This window comes from Melopsittacus undulatus, chromosome 10 (genome assembly GCF_012275295.1).
Source record: "Melopsittacus undulatus isolate bMelUnd1 chromosome 10, bMelUnd1.mat.Z, whole genome shotgun sequence".
Taxonomy (NCBI): Eukaryota; Metazoa; Chordata; class Aves; order Psittaciformes; family Psittaculidae; genus Melopsittacus; species Melopsittacus undulatus.
Genome location: NC_047536.1, coordinates 5,111,793 through 5,131,716, shown reverse-complemented (window position 1 = coordinate 5,131,716; position 19,924 = coordinate 5,111,793). Strand labels below are relative to the sequence as shown.

At 50.2% G+C, this 19,924-nt stretch overlaps 1 protein-coding gene across 1 annotated transcript; it reads right to left on the bottom strand.

Annotated features, from left to right (window-relative positions):
• Positions 1-4,011: 4,011 nt before the first annotated feature.
• Positions 4,012-17,778, bottom strand: HDAC3 (histone deacetylase 3). Its single transcript, XM_034066973.1, has 15 exons — positions 17,650-17,778; positions 17,343-17,425; positions 13,250-13,392; positions 11,457-11,538; positions 10,495-10,551; positions 10,348-10,403; positions 8,199-8,332; positions 7,839-7,919; positions 7,680-7,753; positions 7,402-7,466; positions 6,610-6,699; positions 6,437-6,495; positions 6,000-6,079; positions 5,467-5,624; positions 4,012-5,200 (listed from the first exon to the last, which is right to left on the bottom strand). Exons 1-15 carry the CDS (start codon positions 17,702-17,704, stop codon positions 5,131-5,133), a joined length of 1,287 nt encoding a protein of 428 aa, XP_033922864.1. The 5' UTR covers positions 17,705-17,778; the 3' UTR covers positions 4,012-5,130.
• Positions 17,779-19,924: the final 2,146 nt, after the last annotated feature.

Genomic DNA, 19,924 nt, shown 5'->3' with positions numbered 1-19,924 from the left:
AAAGCGACTGATCCCTTCTCCCAATCACAAGCCGCTGAGCTCATTCCCAGGAAGCGAGCCAAGGTGGCTCAACTGCGCGCACCTGGCGGATGAAAACAGCACTGCAAGGGACCTGGGGATGGGAACACACAACCAGGGGGGCACACAGAAAGACCCGGGTTTTTACAGCCAGAAAACCCCCAAACCCACATAAGGTTAATACAGACCCTTGGGCACCCCTGGCCCTGACCTGGGGTTCAAGCAGGGGCCTCTTGATGCTCAAATTGCAAATAAAATCACTGCTCAGCACTGATGTCCCAGTGTGAACGTGATGGATAAATATAGGGGCTACCAGAGGCAAAGCCCAGCTCCCAGTGTCCCCCAGTAAGCACCACACAGTGCGTGCAAGCCCATCAGTAATATCTCAAGTGCTTCTTGCAGTGGCAGCAGCCTGGGACGGGCAGGAGCTGCATCCCAGAGTTGAGTGCATCCATCACCTGTAGCATCCTCAGAAGTGAGCACCTGCAACAGGGACAGCAGCAGCTCCTTGCTCCCAAGGAGGCAGCCCTGGGTGACAGTCTGACCCTGCACCCACTTACTTTTCTACACATCTTCCGTTAGAAACACGACATCCACCTGGAATAATACCTGTACTGGGATGTCTGCTGCAGCTGGAGCAGGCCGGGTGCCAAAGGGATGGCACTGCAAGGGCAGGGAAAGTGCTGCTTGCCCTGGAGTGTAACTAAAGGTCAGTCTGAGACCTAGAGGTAACACCATTGCCTGTTGCAAGGTGAAAACATGAGCTGCTAAAATACACAGCCATGCTACAGGAGGTTTGTGAGCTGGTTGTAGTTCTCCTCTCCAGACTCTGATACAGGCGGGTGGGAAGGAGTGGGAATGTACAAACACCCCCAGACCAGCTAATGCTGTACCTGTACTTACAGAGTGCCTCAGTGTGGTGAGGAGTGATTCCAGTGTTCGGAAACTCCAGGGAATAGGCTCAAAACCCTCTCCCTAGGACATGATACAGAGATGAAATGGGAGATTCAGGGAGAAAGCTCTCCAAAGAGGTTCTGCCTCATCCAAAAAGCAAAGGAGCAATTAGTTTCCCACCAGCATCTCTCCCAGCACTCTGTAAAGGTAGAGATGCTGTCAATGTGTGCTTCCCAGCAGCACTCCAGGAGAAACAAGGAAGCAAGAGCAGGGAGAAGGCTAAGGCATAACAGCCACCAACTCAAATAGGGAAAATCCTGACTTGATACAAGCAGAATGTGAAAACATTCATGAGGGTGGTTAAGCACCAGGAAGGGAGCTCGGTTGTATCCTCCAGTCTCTGTCCTTGAAGAGATTCAAATTTAACTGCCAAAGGACCCTGGGCAATCTCTAACTTTCAGGTCGGGCTTTCCTTGGACCAGGACAGATGGACCAGAGACCTCCAGAGGACCCTTTGAATTGGAATCATTCCACAGTGCTGGAGGGATGCCTGGTGAGCTCCCCCAATCAGCAGACACTTCTGAATGAGGATTTACCAAACCCTGGGTTTGGGGACAGACTTCTCCATCTTGCCTAAGAATATTCCTAAGCAACAGAGGAAGAGAGAAGTTTCCATCCCTATTCACTGTCACTTGCTCAGCCAATGGTGGTGCAACAGGCATGGATGTGTGAGGGAGAAGCTACAGCTGCAGGAGGCTGAAGGCCTCTACTTCACCAGAGAGAGGTGATGGAGCTGGAGACATGGGACTGGAAGAGGACAAGGGAAGGAGGTATTGGCTTGAGGAGACACTTAGTGCCAGGGATCCCTTAGCAAGACACCTGTGAGCAAGACGAAGTGATGGCTCCCAGCATCCTGGAAATTTGGAGACATGTGAAGAGCACATAGGGACGCTTTAAATGCATTTGTGAACACCTGAAGAGCCTGGCGAACCAGGGGAAGACATTTTGGGAGCTCTGCCAGTGCTGGGCAGCATCTGCAGAAACCCCCAAAGTTCAATTTGGAGAGAAGCTTTAGCTTGGGCCACACAAGGCATTCAGGTCCCTGACTCATGGCTGGGTGCATGCAGCACCACTGTCTGTTAATGGTATCTTAAGTTTCTATGTGTTAGGAGCTAAATACTTTCTGGATCTGGCCTGCTAGTGCTAAGGACTTCCAGCAAAGCTCTGGATCTTATTAGGTGGATAAGCAATGGTTATTATGTATCAGCCATGTTATTATCACATAGCTGCACCCTGAGAGTTACAGTCAGTGGCTCAATGGCCAAATTGAACATGTGGTGTCCCCCTCCAGGGTCCATACTGATGCCTGCACCATTTAATATCAGTGGCTTGAGACAGTGGGATTGAGTGCACCCACAGCCTGGACTCACCTGTGGGTGGGCTGAGTGGGGAAGGTGATGCACTTGAAGGAATATCATCCAGAGGGACCTGCACAGGCTGGAGTGTGCCATACAAACCACATCATGCTCAGTGAGGCCAGGGCAATCCCCAATGTCAATACAGGCTGGGGGATGGATTGAGAGCAGCCCTGCAGAGAAGGACTTGGGCATGCTGGTGGGTGACAAATGGAACAGGACTGGCAGTCTTCTACAAGAAACCTGGAGAGGGGCTTTGGACAAGGGCCTGTAGGGACAGGCCAAGGGGAATGGCTTTAACCTGCCAGAACAGGGGAGACTGAGATGAGCTCTTAGGCAGAAGCTCTTCCCTGTGAGGGTGCTGAGGCGCTGGCACAGGGTGCCCAGAGAAGCTGTGGCTGCCCCATCCCTGGCAGTGCTCAAGGCCAGGTTGGACATGGGCTTGGATCAAGCTGCCCTAGTGGAAGGTGTTCCTGCCCGTGGCAGGGGTTGGAACTGGGTGAGCTTTAAGGTCCCTTCCAACACAAACCAGTCTGGGATTCTATGATTTGTCCTACCTGCACTTTTTGACTCCCTCATTCATTCCCAGGCAGAAGAAATGCTTCTAGTGGGCTCCTGGTTCACCCTTCTGGCTTCAGTGGGACTGGGGAGAGCAGAAGCTATGCCTGGCATGCAGATAATCCTGAGCTCAGTTTATTAACCAAGGTGCACTGATTTTAACATAAAATAGGGTAGGCCTGAATTGATCCCCTGCCTCTGATGGGCTCTGCAGTGGCTGTATCACTCTGGGGTTTCCCTGAGCTCTCCCAGAGCACAGCCAGGACTCTGTCCTCCCCCCATATCCCTCCTCCAGGTCTGAAGCCCCCTGTCAGGCTCCCACCAGGGCTGGAAGCACAGGCAGCAGCAGGACACAGAGCCTCCATACACAGCAAGAGATCCATCTGCCACCTGGTGTCCAAAGGCAGCTCTGCACCCTGACCCGGCTTGCAGGGAGACCTGCCTGAAGGGGAAAGAGCAGCTCCAATGGGACAAAAGCACCCACTGCTCTGCTGCAGAACCCCCCCAGCGCCACCGCTCCTGTCCTACAGATCTGCAGGTCACAGCATAGCAACACTGAGCTTCAAACAGCCTCTTTGGGTTTTCCTTCATGCAGCGTAATTCTGTCCCAGGAGAAAACTCTTCACCAAGTCCTGTCTCATAGGATCTTAGAACAGTTTGGGTTTGAAGGGATCTTAGAGCTTAAAGGTCCATCTAGCCCTGTGCCCACCCAGCAGTGACCAAATGACAAAGGCAGGAATGGTACAAGCACAGGGCAAGCACACAGCAATGCTTCCCCAGAGTACTCACCCAGCCACCACTAACCTGAACCCAGAAGTGTCTCTGTATTAACAGCCTTGATTTCCCCCCATCCCCAATTTCTTTCTGAAGCCACATTCACATTATCTGGTGACAAAAGCTTGCACAGCTCACCTTCATGTGTGCAAAGCAATCTCCTCCTTCTTAAGCTGGCCCCTTTCTAACTTCATTTGATGCTCCTCTAACATTTGGAGATACCACCTCCAACACTCAAGGGTTTATAGTCCTCATGTTCAGACACTACACTGCTGGGAATGAGTCTCATGTTCTCAATCTTGAGGACAGGAGCCGAGGGCGTGAGCATTAAACAGACAAACAACAGATCAGGTAAGAAAAATACTGCCTCTTCTTTTAATATTTAAAGACGTCAGTAAACAACCAGAACAGTACAGACAGAGGCTAAAGCCCTCCCGCCTCCCCAAACACGCTCCGAACCAGGTACCAGGTGATGATGTGGGAGGAGGAGCAGCAAAGTCTGGGATCTGAAGGATGGCCAAAGGAAATCTCTGCTGTGTGAGGGCAAGTAGGCAGACCCTGGAGGAAGCAGCTTCCCTCACCCACAAGCAGAGTAACACCTTACAGTGAAGAGGGAATGGTTTCCACTCTGAGCAAGCAGCCCAAATCTCTTGCTAACACAGAAGGGCCATCTGTGACCTTGGAAAATGCAGCTGGAAGCTGTATTAGGGGTGCAAGACAACCTCTGCTCCAGTGATTTTAGCCTCTTGAATATAGAGAACAGGGAAGTTAGGTCCAACTCGAAGTGTTGCAGTACTCACTTGGAACACAAAAACTGATGGGGGAAGGAGAGGATGAACAAGACTATGCCTTGCATCCATTCCTCCATCCTACTCCATCAAGCTGCTCCCTGTCCCAGGGACTCTCCCAACCCCTATCCCACAACTGGCCTTGTCTTCTTGAACAGTTTTCCTTGAGCTGTGGAGTATCAGATGGTTAGGAGGGACATCAGGAAGCAGCTTTCAGTGCAGGCTTCAGAGGACAGGCAACTGGGTACCTGAATAGTAGGCTGGGGAGGGAAGGATGTATCACGTGCTGCTGCAGAAGAGAGGCAGAGATCATAGGCACAACCACTCCAACTCCATGCTGCTGGCAGGAGCCTGTATGGGAGTTATATGATGTGAAGGAACCACCATGAGTCAGGCTCTGAAGGCAGCTGCATGTCTGTAGCCAGAATACAGCACAGATCAAGTGCTACTTGAGTTCCTATATCCCAGAGCAGTGACAACTGGAACCGTAACATGGTAGGAACACGTTTCCCTGCTCTCTGCCTCTCCAGGTAGCAGAAGCCTGCAGTGGTGTTGTTTCTGCTGCCACCACATACAATCAAATTCAAAGGGAGGGCTAACTGGGTCCTACACCAGTTACCTGCTCCAAGCACCCATGTCCAATGTGGGACCCCCCCACAGTCCATTGCCCCACAGCAGAGCTCTCAGATCTCAACATCACTCTCTTTGTCGTTATCGTGGTCACCATCATAGAACTCATTGGCAGCTTCAGGCCTGGGGGAGAGACAATCACCATCAGCAAGGAGAGCCCTGGCACCCTGGAGGCCACAGGAGAATGCCTTCTACCACTGAAGGTCAGGAGATGCCCTGCACCCAAACACCCCATAACATGTTGTGGGAGGAGACCATCCATTTCTAGATAGAGGCTCTCTAAAAACCAGAGATTTGGAAATGATTCAGTATCTGTTCTAGGAAACAGATGGTCTCCAGTGTATCAGGACAGGAAGGGAAGATCCCTTCTCCAGAAGGGGATCTGGTACCTGCTGTAGTTTTCCTCGGAGCCTCTTTCCTCTGGATCAGGCTCATCTGTGCGATCATAGCTGAGCAAGTCAGAAGGGACATCATGGATCTGCACGCTGGGAGCATGGTTCAGCATCTTCAGGTTCTCAAATATTGTCTGCCTGATCTGATCCAAGTACTATACGGGAAAAAGAGACAGGGACGACCACAGTGAGACCTGGCAGTGTGCACCAACCACTGCTACCTGCCTGCATCACCTCTGTGGTGACCATGAGAAGCAAAGGTGTGCAAGAAACTGTTTATCAGAGCAGACGGAGGAAGGAGTTAATTCAGACACTGAAACTCACACACAAAATGGGCAACCCAGGAAGGCTTTCAAATGCTGGGAGACTTCCTGAAATCCCAAAAGAAAGGTTCTGCTTGTTCTTGGTCAGTTTTCAGCCCCACAAGAATTCCTTGCCTGGAAACCTCTACCTGGTTCTACACAGCACAGCATCAACCCCAGGGTTTTGCTACTACCAGCTACCCCTGCAATAAGGCTGCAAGGACTTACCTGTCTGGAGTTCTGATTTTCAATCCTTGTACTGACATCAGGATGAAGGGTGAAGTCTGGAGCAAAGTATTCGAAGTACTCTGTGATGGAATGAGATAGTTACAGCACAGAGCCCAGAGTGCTCTGCGGAGAGCAGAGCTCACTCCCACCATGCTAGGAGGGATCAGACCCTAAAAATCAGAGTGATTTATAGCTCTGCATCCACAAGGAATTGTATGAAACAGCCAGTAAAAGAAACACTCAGGTCACTAAGCAGGAAACAATCTAGATTAAATGATACGTAATACAGTAATGGTGCATTTGCCCAGAAAAGTGGGTGGTAGAAAACAACCAAGGCCTCTTTTGTCCTTCTCCTGTCTCTGGTCAATGCAGACCAGAAGTGTTAATGATGTAACAAATACCTTAGCTCATGAGGAAAACACAAAATTCCAACTTACCACTGTAAGGGAGCTCTTCACTAATGGCTTCATCTACAAGCAATGATGTTTCATAGGTCCTGGAAACATGGAAAAAGATAAGCTCAGTCCAGAAAGCTACGCGGTGCATGAAGGGACACAGCCCACAGCAGCTGCTCATCCAGTGACCCTCAACAAGCAGAGGAGAGACTCACCAACAACGTGCCACATTGCGGACTGTGTAACCACCTCCTCCCAGCACCAGCAAGGGGATATTGAAGCTCTTCACATACTCCACACATTCCCTAGAAACCCCAAAAGAAAAAATGCCAGAGCTGTTAATTGCAGCACACATCCATATGTCAGAAATGTCACTATGCACTAAAACACCACTACATAGAATCCTAGAATGGTTTGAGTTGGAAGGGACCTTAAAGCTCATTCAGTTCCACTCCCTGCCACAGGCAGGGACACCTTCCACTGGAGCAGCTGCTCCAAGCCCCTGTGTTCAACCTGGCCTTGAACACTGCCAGGGATGGGGCAGCCACAGCTTCTCTGGGCACCCTGTGCCAGCGCCTCAGCAGCCTCATAGGGAAGAGCCTCTGCCTAATGTTTAAACTGAGTCTCTCCAGCACATAGGAGAGGGGCAGAATCCCATCTCTGACCTGCTGCTCATGCTCTGGGGATGCAGGCCTGCACATGGGGAGTTCTGGGCTGCGAGCACACACAGCCCAGTCCCACTGTCACCATGGCTGGTGTGATATACCCGCGTTCAGAGCTTCCACCCAGGCAGCCTGAACCATGGCTGTGAGCCAGCACCTGCTATGAAGCCTCATTCTGAGACCCCCTCCTGTCACATCAGAATTAACAAAAGCCCAAAACCTTGCTGGTGCTGCTGGAAGGCTGAAGTCAAAGCTCAATCCTCACAGCACAGGACTCAGGAGAGCCCCACAGATTAAAGGATGGTCTTTCAATCACCTGCTGTGCCCCAGCCCTGCTGTACTTACCCATGTCCTCTGATACTGAGGTTAAAACAACCCAAACGGTCACAACCCAGAGAATCAGCACCACACTGGGGAGTGGAAAAAGAACAACAGAGTTCCTGCTACAGAGGCATTGTTTTCCAGATAGAACAGCATTCCCACCCCTTGTCCATCCTTATTCACCAGAGGGTAGGGACAGCAGCTAGGCCAGGACACATAGCAACCCTGACTCCCCAGGAACAGGAGGTAATACACTGATAGCAGCCCACTCAAATCTCAAAGGGATGAATACACTTTCTTACCTGCAGCACTATGCAGGTGGGCTGATAGTAATCTACCACCTGGTTAATGACTGGCTGGAAGAGGTGTTTATAACCTGTGGAGAGAAAGGTAGATTTGGCTTGGCTCTGGAGAAGGACCAGCAAGCACCTTGGCAAGGGGAAAGGTCAGGAAACACTTACTTTGGTCATCAATACCATCCCGCAGAGGCACATTGAGACAGTAGTAACGTCCGCTCTCTGCACCAACTTCATACATGTCACCTGGCCAGGGAAAGACAGGAGAATCACAACAGCTCTGAGGCTTCAGAGGTGTGGGAAGGCCAGATCTGATCTGGGCTGAGACCTCTTAACCTAGCTAGGATCCCTCTTTTTAACAAATAACTACACTTCTGCTCCTCTGTGATTGCTCTTCCATGCTCTTTCTTCCATCATTTCTCCCTGCAGCTCTCATTTCATGGTTTTACACTTGTACACTCCTGCAGAGCTTCCAAAGGATTCTGAAGTGAGGCCAGGTTCACACTGTAAGGGAAAAATACCTACCTGTACCAGGAAAGAAATAGTTCCCATATTTATGAAATGACACTGTCATGACACGGTCTGTCAAGTAGAAAGCCTCCTGCACCCCATCTCCATGGTGGATATCGATATCAATGTACAGCACACGTGGGTGATACCTGTTAAACACAGGAGGAAAATGGCATTACTGTCTTCTCCACAGCCAACCTCACTGTTCCTCCCATGCCTCAGCATTACCCGATACCCTGACTACCACCACCATCAACATCCACCCATAAGCCACTTGCCAAAACAACTCAATATGAGACATTTTAGAGTCAAACATACCCCACCACTAAAACCTTTACTTCTGATGTGCTTGGAAATAGATATTAGAGTAAAAGGTTGTCAGATGAGGCCAGAAATGTCTTGGGAAGCACATACTGAAGAGAACCTATTTTATAGAATCATAGAATCACAGAATGGTTTGGGTTGGAAGGGGCCTTAAAGATCACCTGGTTCCAAACCCATGGCATGGGTTGCAGGCTTTGGCTCCCTCTACAAGCAAGATGTCATTAGCAAATTATTAAGAGCTCCAACACTTCAATCATATCAGGAAATGAAAGACAGGCTAGCCAAGGAAGAGGCAGAACATTTACTTCCTCCATGTCCCAGAGAACTGGCAGCAATATGTCCCAGCTGGTGAGTCCCAAGAACACCAGACTGTACTAAATTTACTGGAGAACAAGCCTGCTGGGTCACAGGGACAGGATAGAGAAGGGGAGTTCATCAGAAGTAATGCATTAGGGTAATGGTCAAATACACCTCTGCTCCAGAGACAGGCTGAGATAGCTGGGCTGGTTCAGCCTGAAGAGAAATCTCCTTAAGGGGAGACCTGAGAGCAGCTCCAGTGCCTAAAGGGGCTCCAGGAAATCTGGAGAGGGGCTTTGGACAAGGGCCTGTAGGGACAGACCAAGGGGAATGGCTTTAACCTGCCAGAACAGGGGAGACTGAGATGAGCTCTTAGGCACAAGCTCTTCCCTGTGAGGGTGCTGAGGCGCTGGCACAGGGTGCCCAGAGAAGCTGTGGCTGCCCCATCCCTGGCAGTGTTCAAGGCCAGGTTGGACACAGGGACTTGGAGCAAGCTGCTCTAGTGGAAGGTGTCCCTGTCTGTGGCAGGGGTTGGAACTGGATGAGCTTTAAGGTCTCTTCTAACCTAAACCAGTCTGAGATTCTGTGATATTATAATCTCCTTTAAGGGGTAACTGGGCTGTACTTGAAGCCTCCAGTATATGGGACTCATATGAGACTAGAAAATGAGTGCACAGAGATTCACAGTGAAGACCTGAGGTTAGAAACACAGCAGGAAGACTGGAGGAGAGGAAAGAGATACAGGACACTCCAGTACATCCCATACATCTGACTTCGAGAGCAAGCAGGCTTGTCACCAGTCACAAAATTGCTATCTGGTCAACCCAAATCTTTTTTAACTCTGTAATATCTCTTCTTAGATTCAGGGGCAAGGAGTACATTGGAAAGTAAAAGAAAAGTAATTTAAAAATCAATTTACTCAAAAAGCTGAAGGTATTTCTGTAGCTCTTTCACTCTGAATTTATTTTTCAATTTCTCAAAAGAGAAGTAATCTCTTTTCTACTCAAAGCAAATGTCCTTTGATCATCCACGTGTTGCTCAAATCCAGTTCTTAAGCCACTCAAGCAAATCAAGACAGATTTGAGTCATTTACCTGCCTCCTGTGAGCCATAATTTGCATTTACCTACAAGAGGCTCACTGTGGCCAAAATGCTGAGAGTCAGGAGACCTTGAAATGAGCATTTCACAGGTGGATGAGAAATGGAATTGAAGGCCAGGTTGGATGAAGCCTTGGTGATATGGTTTAGTGTGAGGTGTCCCTGCCCGTGGCAGGGGGGTTGGAACTATATGATCTTAAGGTCCTTTCCAACCCTAACTATTCTATGATTCTATGACTCTTTTGTATCTCTTAACCTGCATGCAGTGAAACTGGAGTCAGGTATTGCAATTCTCAAGCCCCACTTCCTATATTTGAAGAAGCCAGGACAACAACTGAGCTGTTCATTGGTCTTCCTGGATACTAGAAAGACAAATGAAAAGGGGAGCAGAGAAAAGGGAAACTACAGCCAACCAGGACAGGACTGCACTTGCCCCAGGTCCTTACTTGAGCAGCTCCAGAATGCCGATAACTATGTCATTAACATAACAAAACCCAGAAGCCTGTAAGACAGAGAAAACAGAACAGCATTAGAACAGGATAACACAGAGCTGAGGCCTCAACAAGTAGGAATACACACAATTGCCTCATTACCTCAAACTTCTTCGCATGATGCAGGCCCCCTGCCCAGTTTATTGCAATGTCACAGATCTAGGAAAGGAAAGGTAAGTTAGTTTCAGGTGACAATGTGGTAACAACAACCTTGCACCCACTTCAACCTGTACAGCCCTCTGGCACACAAACACCATTCTGGCCTTTCCTTTGCTTATGGAGGATGATTTGAGTTGGAAGGGAGCTTAAAGCTCACCCAATTCCAAACCTCTTCCAGAGGCAGGGACACCTTCCACTAGAGCAGGTTGCACCAAGCCCCATCCAACCTGGTCTTGAATACTGCCAGGGATGGGGCAGCTACAGCTTCTCTGGGTACCCTGTGAAAGTGCCTCACCATCCCCACAGTAACTGGTTTTGGCTACACTACATCTATACTGGATTAGCCCTGTGCTCTACATTCTCTGCTAGGGCACAGAAGATCATCTCCCACCACCAGTGCTCCCTCACCAGCCAGCAGCAGCCAGGCACCAAGCACATACAGTTTGTTTCTGCACTTGTTCTTCCCTCTCATCACACCTCTCTCAGCCTCTGAGACTCAACCCTATGTAGATTACTTTTTTATACACTCCTAAGTGACCTTCTTCTTCAGGCCTTCTGTGTGGGCTCATTCAGTACATGGCCCATAGCACTCCTGGTCTCTCAGCAGTCAGTTTCACTGAGAACTCCAGGTTCACTCCACAGTGCTAAGGGAACTTTATGGCTTTAGTATGTGCAGCATCAGTATCCTCTGACTCCATTCAAATTAAACATCTACTGTACGGTTGCCTTTGACAGTACAGGAACATTCTTAAGCTTAATAGTCCTACAGCACTAAGTATTCACACTGCAGCAGAGCACTGCTGGCTATTCTGCTTTACAGAACAAAGCCAGTAGGTTCTCCTTAAATGAAACACCATCATAAAAGCCAACTGTGTTTCAAGAGATAAGGCCAGCAGCTCGGTTACCTTGTTGTTCAACTGTGTTGCTCCCTGCAGGGAGGCCCCGGTATAGCGAGAGCAAAATTCAAAGAGGCCTGGAAACACTGGGCTGGAAAAGAAACCACGATTCAAACACAGGACATCACCTTGTTCTCCAGAACAAAGCCAGGAATAAAACTGTCTAGGGACATCACCTGAGCAAGATCACAACTGACTCTGTGAAACAATTAATTTGGGATCACTCTGACCCTGCTTATACACACTGAAAGCCAGCAGGGAGCAATCCAGCCACAAACACAATGAGAAACTCTGAGTTTGATAGCAATTAACAAAGCTTGCAAGCCAGCCCTGCCAAGGCTTCCCCGCTCACAACCATGCTGGAGCCTGTCCTGCAGCCCTGCTGACATGGGCCAGATCTGGGACAGGATTAGAGATGCTGAGGAGAGGGGAGGGCTGGTCTGCTCCTACAATATCTCCCCCATGGCTGTATCTAGATCTTGCCCCTACTCTGCTTTCAGGCACACAGCCCTCCATGCCATACACTGCAACTGGAGATGAACCCTAGAATGGTTTGGGTTGGAAGGGACTTTAAAGCTCATCCAGTTCCAAACCCCCTGCCACAGACACCTTCCACTAGAGAGGTTGCTTCAAGCCCCTGTGTCCAACCTGGCCTTGAACACTGCCAGGGATGGGGCAGCCACAGCTTCTCTGGGCACCCTGTGCCAGCGCCTCAGCACCCTCCCAGGGAAGAGCTTCTGCCTGAGAGCTGATCTTAATTTCTCTGCTGGCAGGTTAAAGCCATTCCCCCTTGTCCCACCCCTACAGGCCCTTGTGCAAAGCCCCTCTCCATGGACATGGATGGCTTTCTGGGCTGCAAGTACTTACTGCTGGGTCATATTGAACATGGCTTTTATGACAGCACTAAGGCCCAATCCATCCCACCATGCAGAGCCAGCCCAGTCACTGGGAGAGTACAGAAACACAGGACATTTAGCCCCTGTGTCACCAGCTGGCTGACATAGTGTCCCACATTTCATTCACTGTCAAGCGATGGCTTAAAGACCACAGGGTCTTATTTCCCCTTTCATTTCTGATAAGATGGTCTTTGATTATCAGAGCAGCAAGGTTACAGAACAGTCTTCTTATTCTCAGCCTAAATATTAAACCCCAGGCTCTACTGGTATCTTCTTGGGCTAACACTGCTCTCTATCTAACTTAACTCCTTCCATGCTAGTACTTGAAAGCTTTCCACTTCACAGAACACATAACAACCTTACTGACAGCCCTTATAATCCTCAACCAGGCAAGGCATATTGCCATTTCCTCAGTCACCTGCAGAGCCCTTCCACACATTTCTTTCAAGTTTCATCTCCCACAAGCACTAAAGGCTGAAATGGAATGTTCTCAACAAGATCTCACGTAGTTTTGTACAGAAGCATGAGTATCTCCTTAATTCTACCTGAAACTCAGGCTCTCAAAGCTGTCTTGAACTTAACATGCATATATTAAGGTGGTTAAAAGGGCATTAAAAGAGATAGTCAGCATGTTCAAGAACTGAGGGTCTGAAAGAACAAGCAGAAATACCATCTCTAATGCAACAAGCTTACAGCCTAAATGTAGATCTAAAAAGGATGACTGCAAGAGCTAAGGAGAAGTGAAAGGAGTTGAGGAGGTTCTAGTAATCTGAGACACACAAGAGGGACACAAACCTCATCCCGGTTAAAAACAGGAAAGAAATGGAACATCCTAAATGGGATCTCTGGACACAGCCATGTATGAGCACCCCATTTATGACTGTGGAGGAGGCAAAGAGCACTCACCAGTCATCTCCCACATTGAAGGCGTTGAGGCTCTTGGTGAACCCCTGCATGTTGTTGGGACTCACTCTCTGCAGGAAGTCTATGTAGTCCTCGGAGTGGAATCGGCACATGTCATGCTGGGATGCCTGGTATGGTTTGAAAACCTTCAAGAGAGAAAGGCAAGACTTATTTCCCATCCAAACTTGGGTTTGCTTTGGCTGTGAGAAGTCTCAAGCTAATAAGCAAACAACCTGCATGTGATATATCAAAAACCATCCCAGTACATTGGCTTCCTGACACCTCTGTTCATTTAAATTCAATGAGTTGCTCCACAAAGCCTGTTTTCCTACCAAGTTTTCTCTTCATCTGGGGCACTATTTAACAGCTTTCACACAATTTTAAGTCCTTCACATAAGGGTGGTCCCAGTCGCTCCACTGGAATTGCTTGCAGTGGACTAAGAGGTTCCAAAGTCACTTGCAAAAGGCTCACAGACAGATGGAAGAGTTGCATCAGGTTTGTTTTCTTTGGAAAGCTGGCAAAAAATGCTCAGGGAAGTGGATGGATTCAAATTTAAGCCCTTGTGACAATACAGACTTGCCAGTTTGGCACTTAATGCACATACCTCAATATACAGGGAGTTAAAAATTAACACCACGTACCTGGCAAGAAGCAATTTCAGTTGCACTAAAAATCAATAAAAGAGCTTTTATGTGTTTCCCAGTTTATCTTTAATTAAAGAAGGCCCTTTACAAAAAAAGTGGAATAAAATAGTAAGAGCACAAGCTTGTCTTCAAAGGGAAAATTTATGAGGGCAGCTGCACCAAGGTAACTGTTTCCTGGGCTAAGCAGCAGAATGTCAGTTTTCAGAGACACAACAAACCCATAATCTCTTTTCCTGATCCAATTTGTGTGTGGCAATGGAGTTTCCCACATGGATGTGTGGGGTTTGGTGTTTCTCAAGAGGCTCCTGCCTCTGACAACTCAAAGGAGGAAGATGAAGCAATTCACAGCATGAGCCTATAGTGCAGCTGCTGAAGGAGCTGCTGTAGCCTTCCTGATCCCATGAGGGCTCTCCCAGAAATCCTGATGGTTAATTAAATCAAACAAGACCAAGCCCAAAGCTAAAGAGCCATAATGGAAAAGAAATAAGTCCTCAAAGATATCCAGAGCGTCTCTTGGAGAACAAAAAGTAGGAATGTGTGATTCAAAGCAGAAAGGGAAATGGGGGAAAGACCAAAAGGCTCAGCTGCTGGCAGAGGAAACAACCTGCCTCCTTCCACCCTTTACCCTGCTCCCAGCAATCACAGAATCATAGAATGGTTTGGATTGGATAGGACCTTAAAGTTCATCCAGCTCCAACCCCTGCCACAGGCAGGGACACCTTCCACTGGAGCAGCTGCTCCAAGCCCCTGTGTCCAACCTGGCCTTGAACACTGCCAGGGATGGGGCAGCCACAGCTTCTCTGGGCACCCTGTGCCAGCGCCTCAGCACCATCACATGGAAGAGCTTCTTCCTCATATCTAACCTGAACTTCCCCTGTTTAAGTTTACCCCTAAATTCACTGCAATCTCACACCACCACAGCCACAGGAAAGCTGGGAAAGGTGGAAGGAGGCAAACCCAGCTTGTCAAGATGGCAACCTTTTATTTGGAGGAGGCAGGGAAGTCACATAATGATGTTACCACAACACAACCTTAACAGGACCTTTTATAGTCACAGCTGACCACAATCCCTGCTTTTATTTGCTCATAACTTTCCCAGTCACTGACTGTTCAGGAAGCAGCTTCCTCTGTGGTTTTCAGCTTTTAAGATGGCATAAGAAGGATGTGGAGCTGTTGGATGGGACTGGAAGTGACACATTTCTGTCTGGCAGCTCTGCACAATCACCACATTTTCTCAGCAGCTCACAACATAGTACTAAGGCATGCTGCTGCAGGTGTGAAAACACAGCACTGAGACATCCTGATTGCACTTTCTTCTCTACAGGCTCAGAACAAGCCCAACTATTACCAGTTCTTTGCAATCATCTACAATTGAAAGCAACAACCCAGGATTGAGTTCTACAACCATTTTGAGAGCACAAACTGCAGTCTAACCTCCAAGGCCAGCCAGTTATCATAGAACCATAAAATGGTTTGGGTTGGAAGGCACCTTAAAGCTCATCCAGTTCCAACCCCTGCCACGGGCAGGGACACCTTCCACTGGAGCAGCTTGCTCCAAGCCCCTGTGTCCAACCTGGCCTTGAACACTGCCAGGGATGGGGCATCCCTGCCCAGACTCATGAGTAACAAGGGAATCTGCTGGTTTGCAGAGGATCACAAGTGGAAGAACCTGGTTGCAGAAAAGTGAGGAACACATGTGGTATGAATGAGCACAAAGAGGAAGGACATGAGAAAGTCTTTACAAGCCTCACAGATCAGAGTAATGGTGCATTTGTGCCCTTCTTTTACCCCCCTTCCCTATTTGCTAGCTATGTATGATGATGACCATGACAGAAGTGCTTCTTGCCTCTTTTAGCAGGGTACTTCCCATGAAAAGACACTGTAAATGCATGATTGTGTCTGCCCATATATGTACATAAACTCAGAAGTGCCTGGAGCTGTAGTGTACAACAGGAGGAACATTCTGGACATGGGCCCTTTCCCAGGGCTCATTGAACAGATCCCAGACAATAGGCAGCAGCTACACCCAGCCTCTGGATCAGATAGCACAGCCTGGAAACAGGCCAGCCAGGAATTAAATCACTCAATGGTTCAAAACAGCTCACTGAAAGTGAGAACAAACCCACAAGAGTCTGAAGAAGCTGCCCCAAGACAACCAACAGCTGCAGGTGGCATGTTCTGCACATCAAAAGGCACAAAAGCCACCTCAACAGGGCCAGACCTGTAGAAGACTTTCATCATTCCTGCTCTGATGTTGTATTGTGAGGCATTAAGTTACATGCCCTGTGCTCCTGAGAGCTTTTCATTTGCTCTGTTCTGCAAGAAGGGGCAGAAAAGCGAACAAGGATTCTAGGAAAAGGTGCAGGGCTCAACCCTGCTTGTGCCAAGTGAAGTCAGAGAGATATCAAAAGGGCTTCCACACATTCATGGTTGTATCTTATTATCCCCAAAGTGGATCATTTCTTAGAAGATGAAGACTTAAATTTGCTTTTTGACTATCACTCTATACTGACTTTGTTCTGTCAGGTCAACACTAAAAACCCACTGGACTTAGCTCTTGGAGCTGGCTGGGCAACAAAAGCATTGAAGAGCACATTGGGCACTCAGCGATCAGGTGTGAGATGGGATTAGTGAACCCCATTACAGCATCAAGGTGAAGAAGGAAGCATCTTGAGAGTTTTTTTCAGCTTTAACTATTCTGTGATCACACAGTCCACAGTGCTCACTGGGTCAACCCTAGAAGGGGCTACAGACACAGGAACGTCACACAGCAGCCGCACTGCAGCTCCAGACACGTTTGAATAAGCACTGACCACTAATGATGGGACCTTTCAGAGGGGGCCTACAGGGATGCTGGTGAGGGACTCTTCATTAGGGACTGTAATGATAGGACAGGGGGTAACAGGTTGAAACTTAAACAGGGGAGGTTTAGATTGGATATAAGGAAGAAATTCTTTACTGTTAGGGTGCTGAGGCACTGGAATGGGTTGCCCAGGGAGGTTGTGAATGCTCCATCCCTGGCAGTGTTCAAGGCCAGGTTGGATGAAGCCTTGGGTGATATGGTTCAGTGTGAGGTGTCCCTGCCCATAGCAGGGGGGTTAGAACTAGATGATCTCAAGGTCCTTTCTAACCCTAACTATTCTATGATTCTATGACACAGTGGGGGCCCCAAGGACTGCTCAAAGCCTTGTCTATAGCAACTCCATTACCTCCTGTGCCAAAGTGGAGCTGCAGGACAAGCAGCACCACAGGAAAGCTGTGAAAAACCTCCTAACATGGGCCAAGCCCTACCACGGAGGCCACAGCTCAAGCAGGCAGGGGAGAGCACAGCACTCCATCCCCCTCCACGCATGCTGAAGCACGGACACCAGCTGTGGCGGCTGCCTGCCCAGAGCCGCCCCCGCAGCCCCCTCTCGCCGCGCCCAGCCCCAGGGGCGGCCCCGCTGCTTACGATCATCTTCTTGTAGAGCCCGTAGTGCAGGACCAGGCTGTGGGTGAGCGCCAGGCGGTGCGGCTTCATGGGGTGCCCGGCTCCTGAATGGGAAACACACGGGGAGTCACCGCCGGGGAAGGCCGCCGGGCCCCACACACCGGGGCCGTGCGGGAGCCGCAGGGACCCCCTACTGAGGGGACCGGCGCCAGGCCGGGCTAGGCCATACGCCCACCCCACGCCGAGACAGACCCCGGCCCCAGCCCCAGCCCCGTCCCTCCGTTGCCCGGCCCCGGCCGCCTCCGGTCCGGTTCTGTCCTGCCCGCACCATAGTGGAAGTTGCCCACGTCCGGGTCGTAGAAATAGGCCACGGTCTTCGCCATGGCGGAGAAGCCGAGAGCCGCCGCCGCGCGCTCCCGCTAACGTCATCACGCCGCGCCGTCAGCCCGAACCTCCCTGAGCGCCCTTATAACGGGCTAGGGGCGGGGCGGTTGGTGCGGCCCCGCGGTCCTAGTGCCGGCTGCAGTCACCTCCGCTCTGCATGCAGTTACCCCCGGATGACCGCAGTTGGCTACCGTAGCCCTACACGTGCCACGAAGCACGTCCAGATGCTCATCGGTTACCTCGAGTTGCACCCCAGTCTCACCTCGGTGCCCCCTACCAGCCCCCAGCTGCCCCCAGTCACTCCCAGCTACTGCCCATTACCCCAGCTGCCTGCTGGATCCTCTCCCATGACCCTATATCTGCTCCCCAGTCGCCTTTAGCTGCCCTCAGTCACCCCTCTCTGATCCCAGTTGCCCACTGGATTCTTCTCTGTTGGACCTCCAGCTACCCCACAGTCACTTCCAGCTGCCCCCAGTTACTCCAAGCTGATCGCAGTTGCTCCCTGGATTCTCTCCTGTAGCCCTACAGCTGCCCCCAGTCACTCCCAGTTGCTCACCAGTTACCCCCACTTGTCTCCCAGTCACCCCCAGCTGCCTCAGCCCATCAGCCAGGGCACAGTGCATAGGGTGGTGGGGCTCCCATGAGGCACCAAAAGCCTTGCTGGGTTTCATCTCCTGGGGAGCAGCCCCTATGGGGACCACCACTATTGGCTGTCACCCGGCCAAGCAGCACTCCCAGCTGCAGGTCCCCCCTTGAACAATAACCTGATGGGGCTGGCAGGGAGTGGGGACAGGGAGGCACTGCCAGGCAGGGGGTGGACAAAAGCTCCACGGAAAATTGCTGTGTACAAAACAGCAGCCATGTGGAATGGATGGAAAACCCTGAACCTTCCCTGACGCCAGCGAGGGACAGGTCTGGGGCCATGCTGCGAGTGATACTGGTGGCAAAAACCTGTTCCCTGTGGGCTGGAAACAAGGAAGGTTGAATGGAGCAGGTGGCCTTGTCCAAAGGCTTGGAAAACTAATTAGCCAAAATCAATGCTTGTCAAAGTCTTGGTCCTGCCGGTCTCCTGCCTGATCACTTGCCTTGGGCAGGAGGCTGGGGGTGAAGGGTGCTGAGCTGGAGCCAGGCTGCCCAAACCACCTGCTGGGGTGTCAGAGAGCAGCAGGCAAAAGGCAAGGACACCCAAGGGACACGCCAAGAGCTGGGTAAGGATGGAGACCACATCAGATTGGCACCAGGATGTTCCATGGCTTCTCAGCAGCAGGATTTTGATGCTGGGTAATAAACGTGTAGGAGGGAAACCCCTTGGCATGCAGCATGGCTTCCTTCATGCATGGCTGGGGTGTGCGGGATGAGGCTGGCAGGGCATTGAAGTGATGGCATGGGATTTTGAGGTCTGTGCTGGCAGCAAGCAGGTGAGGGACTAGTTTCAAGGTGCCATTAAATCACGGGATTATTAAATGATGCTTCTGGCTGGCTTTGCCACTTACTGTAGGGGCGCCGCTTTCTCCACACTATTCTTCATGAGTGTTTCACTTTAGGATGCTGGCTCCAAAGCACAGATGCTCCAGGGAATGCAAGACCCTCTGGCCTTGACCCTACAGGGCTGTGAACACTCAGAGCTGTGATTCTTAGCACGGTGAGCACTGAGCCCAGCGCCATTTCAATAAACAGGCTTTGAGTGTGCAGAACAACAAGGGTGTAGCAGGGAGCACAAGGAGCACGCTGATGTCTCAGTGGGGCTGCTCCCTCTGCATGACGATCACCTGGTTGTCATTCTGCAAGGTGCTGCCACCAGATAGCGTCCAGCCAGCTGGGGATAGGGGTGAGGAAGGAGCAAACACAGCCCTGCTCCCAGCTTTGCTGGCCCAGCTCCCTTTCTGGAAGCCAGTCGCTGCTCTGGGCATCTTTACGAGTCTTGGAGCGGTGCAAAGAAAGCATCGGAGAAGGGTATTTTTGGATGTTCTTCATGCTCAGAGAGCAAAACCATGCTGTGGTTTAAAGGCCATTAGCTTGCTGGGGATGTTTGAAAATCTTAAATAAGGGCTTAATAATCAGGGAGGTGTTTGATGCAATGGGATGTAGCACTTTTGCAGAGATGGTGGCAGTTTCTGGGCTGAGCACCACAGTCGAGATCCTGGTTGGAACATGCCCATGGGATTGCTGGAGCCAGGTGACCTGTCCCGTTTAGCTGCCATATGGACAAGCAGCAGGGC

Coding starts and splice junctions, on each gene's coding strand:
- HDAC3 (XM_034066973.1), bottom strand. CDS start 17,704: ATGGCGAAGACCGTGGCCTATTTCTACGACCCGGACGTGGGCAACTTC. Junction 10,552..11,456: donor CAACACAGTTGAACAACAAG/GTAACCGAGCTG, acceptor TTCCTTTCCTAG/ATCTGTGACATTGCAATAAA. Junction 6,496..6,609: donor CGCAATGTGGCACGTTGTTG/GTGAGTCTCTCC, acceptor CCATGTTTCCAG/GACCTATGAAACATCATTGC.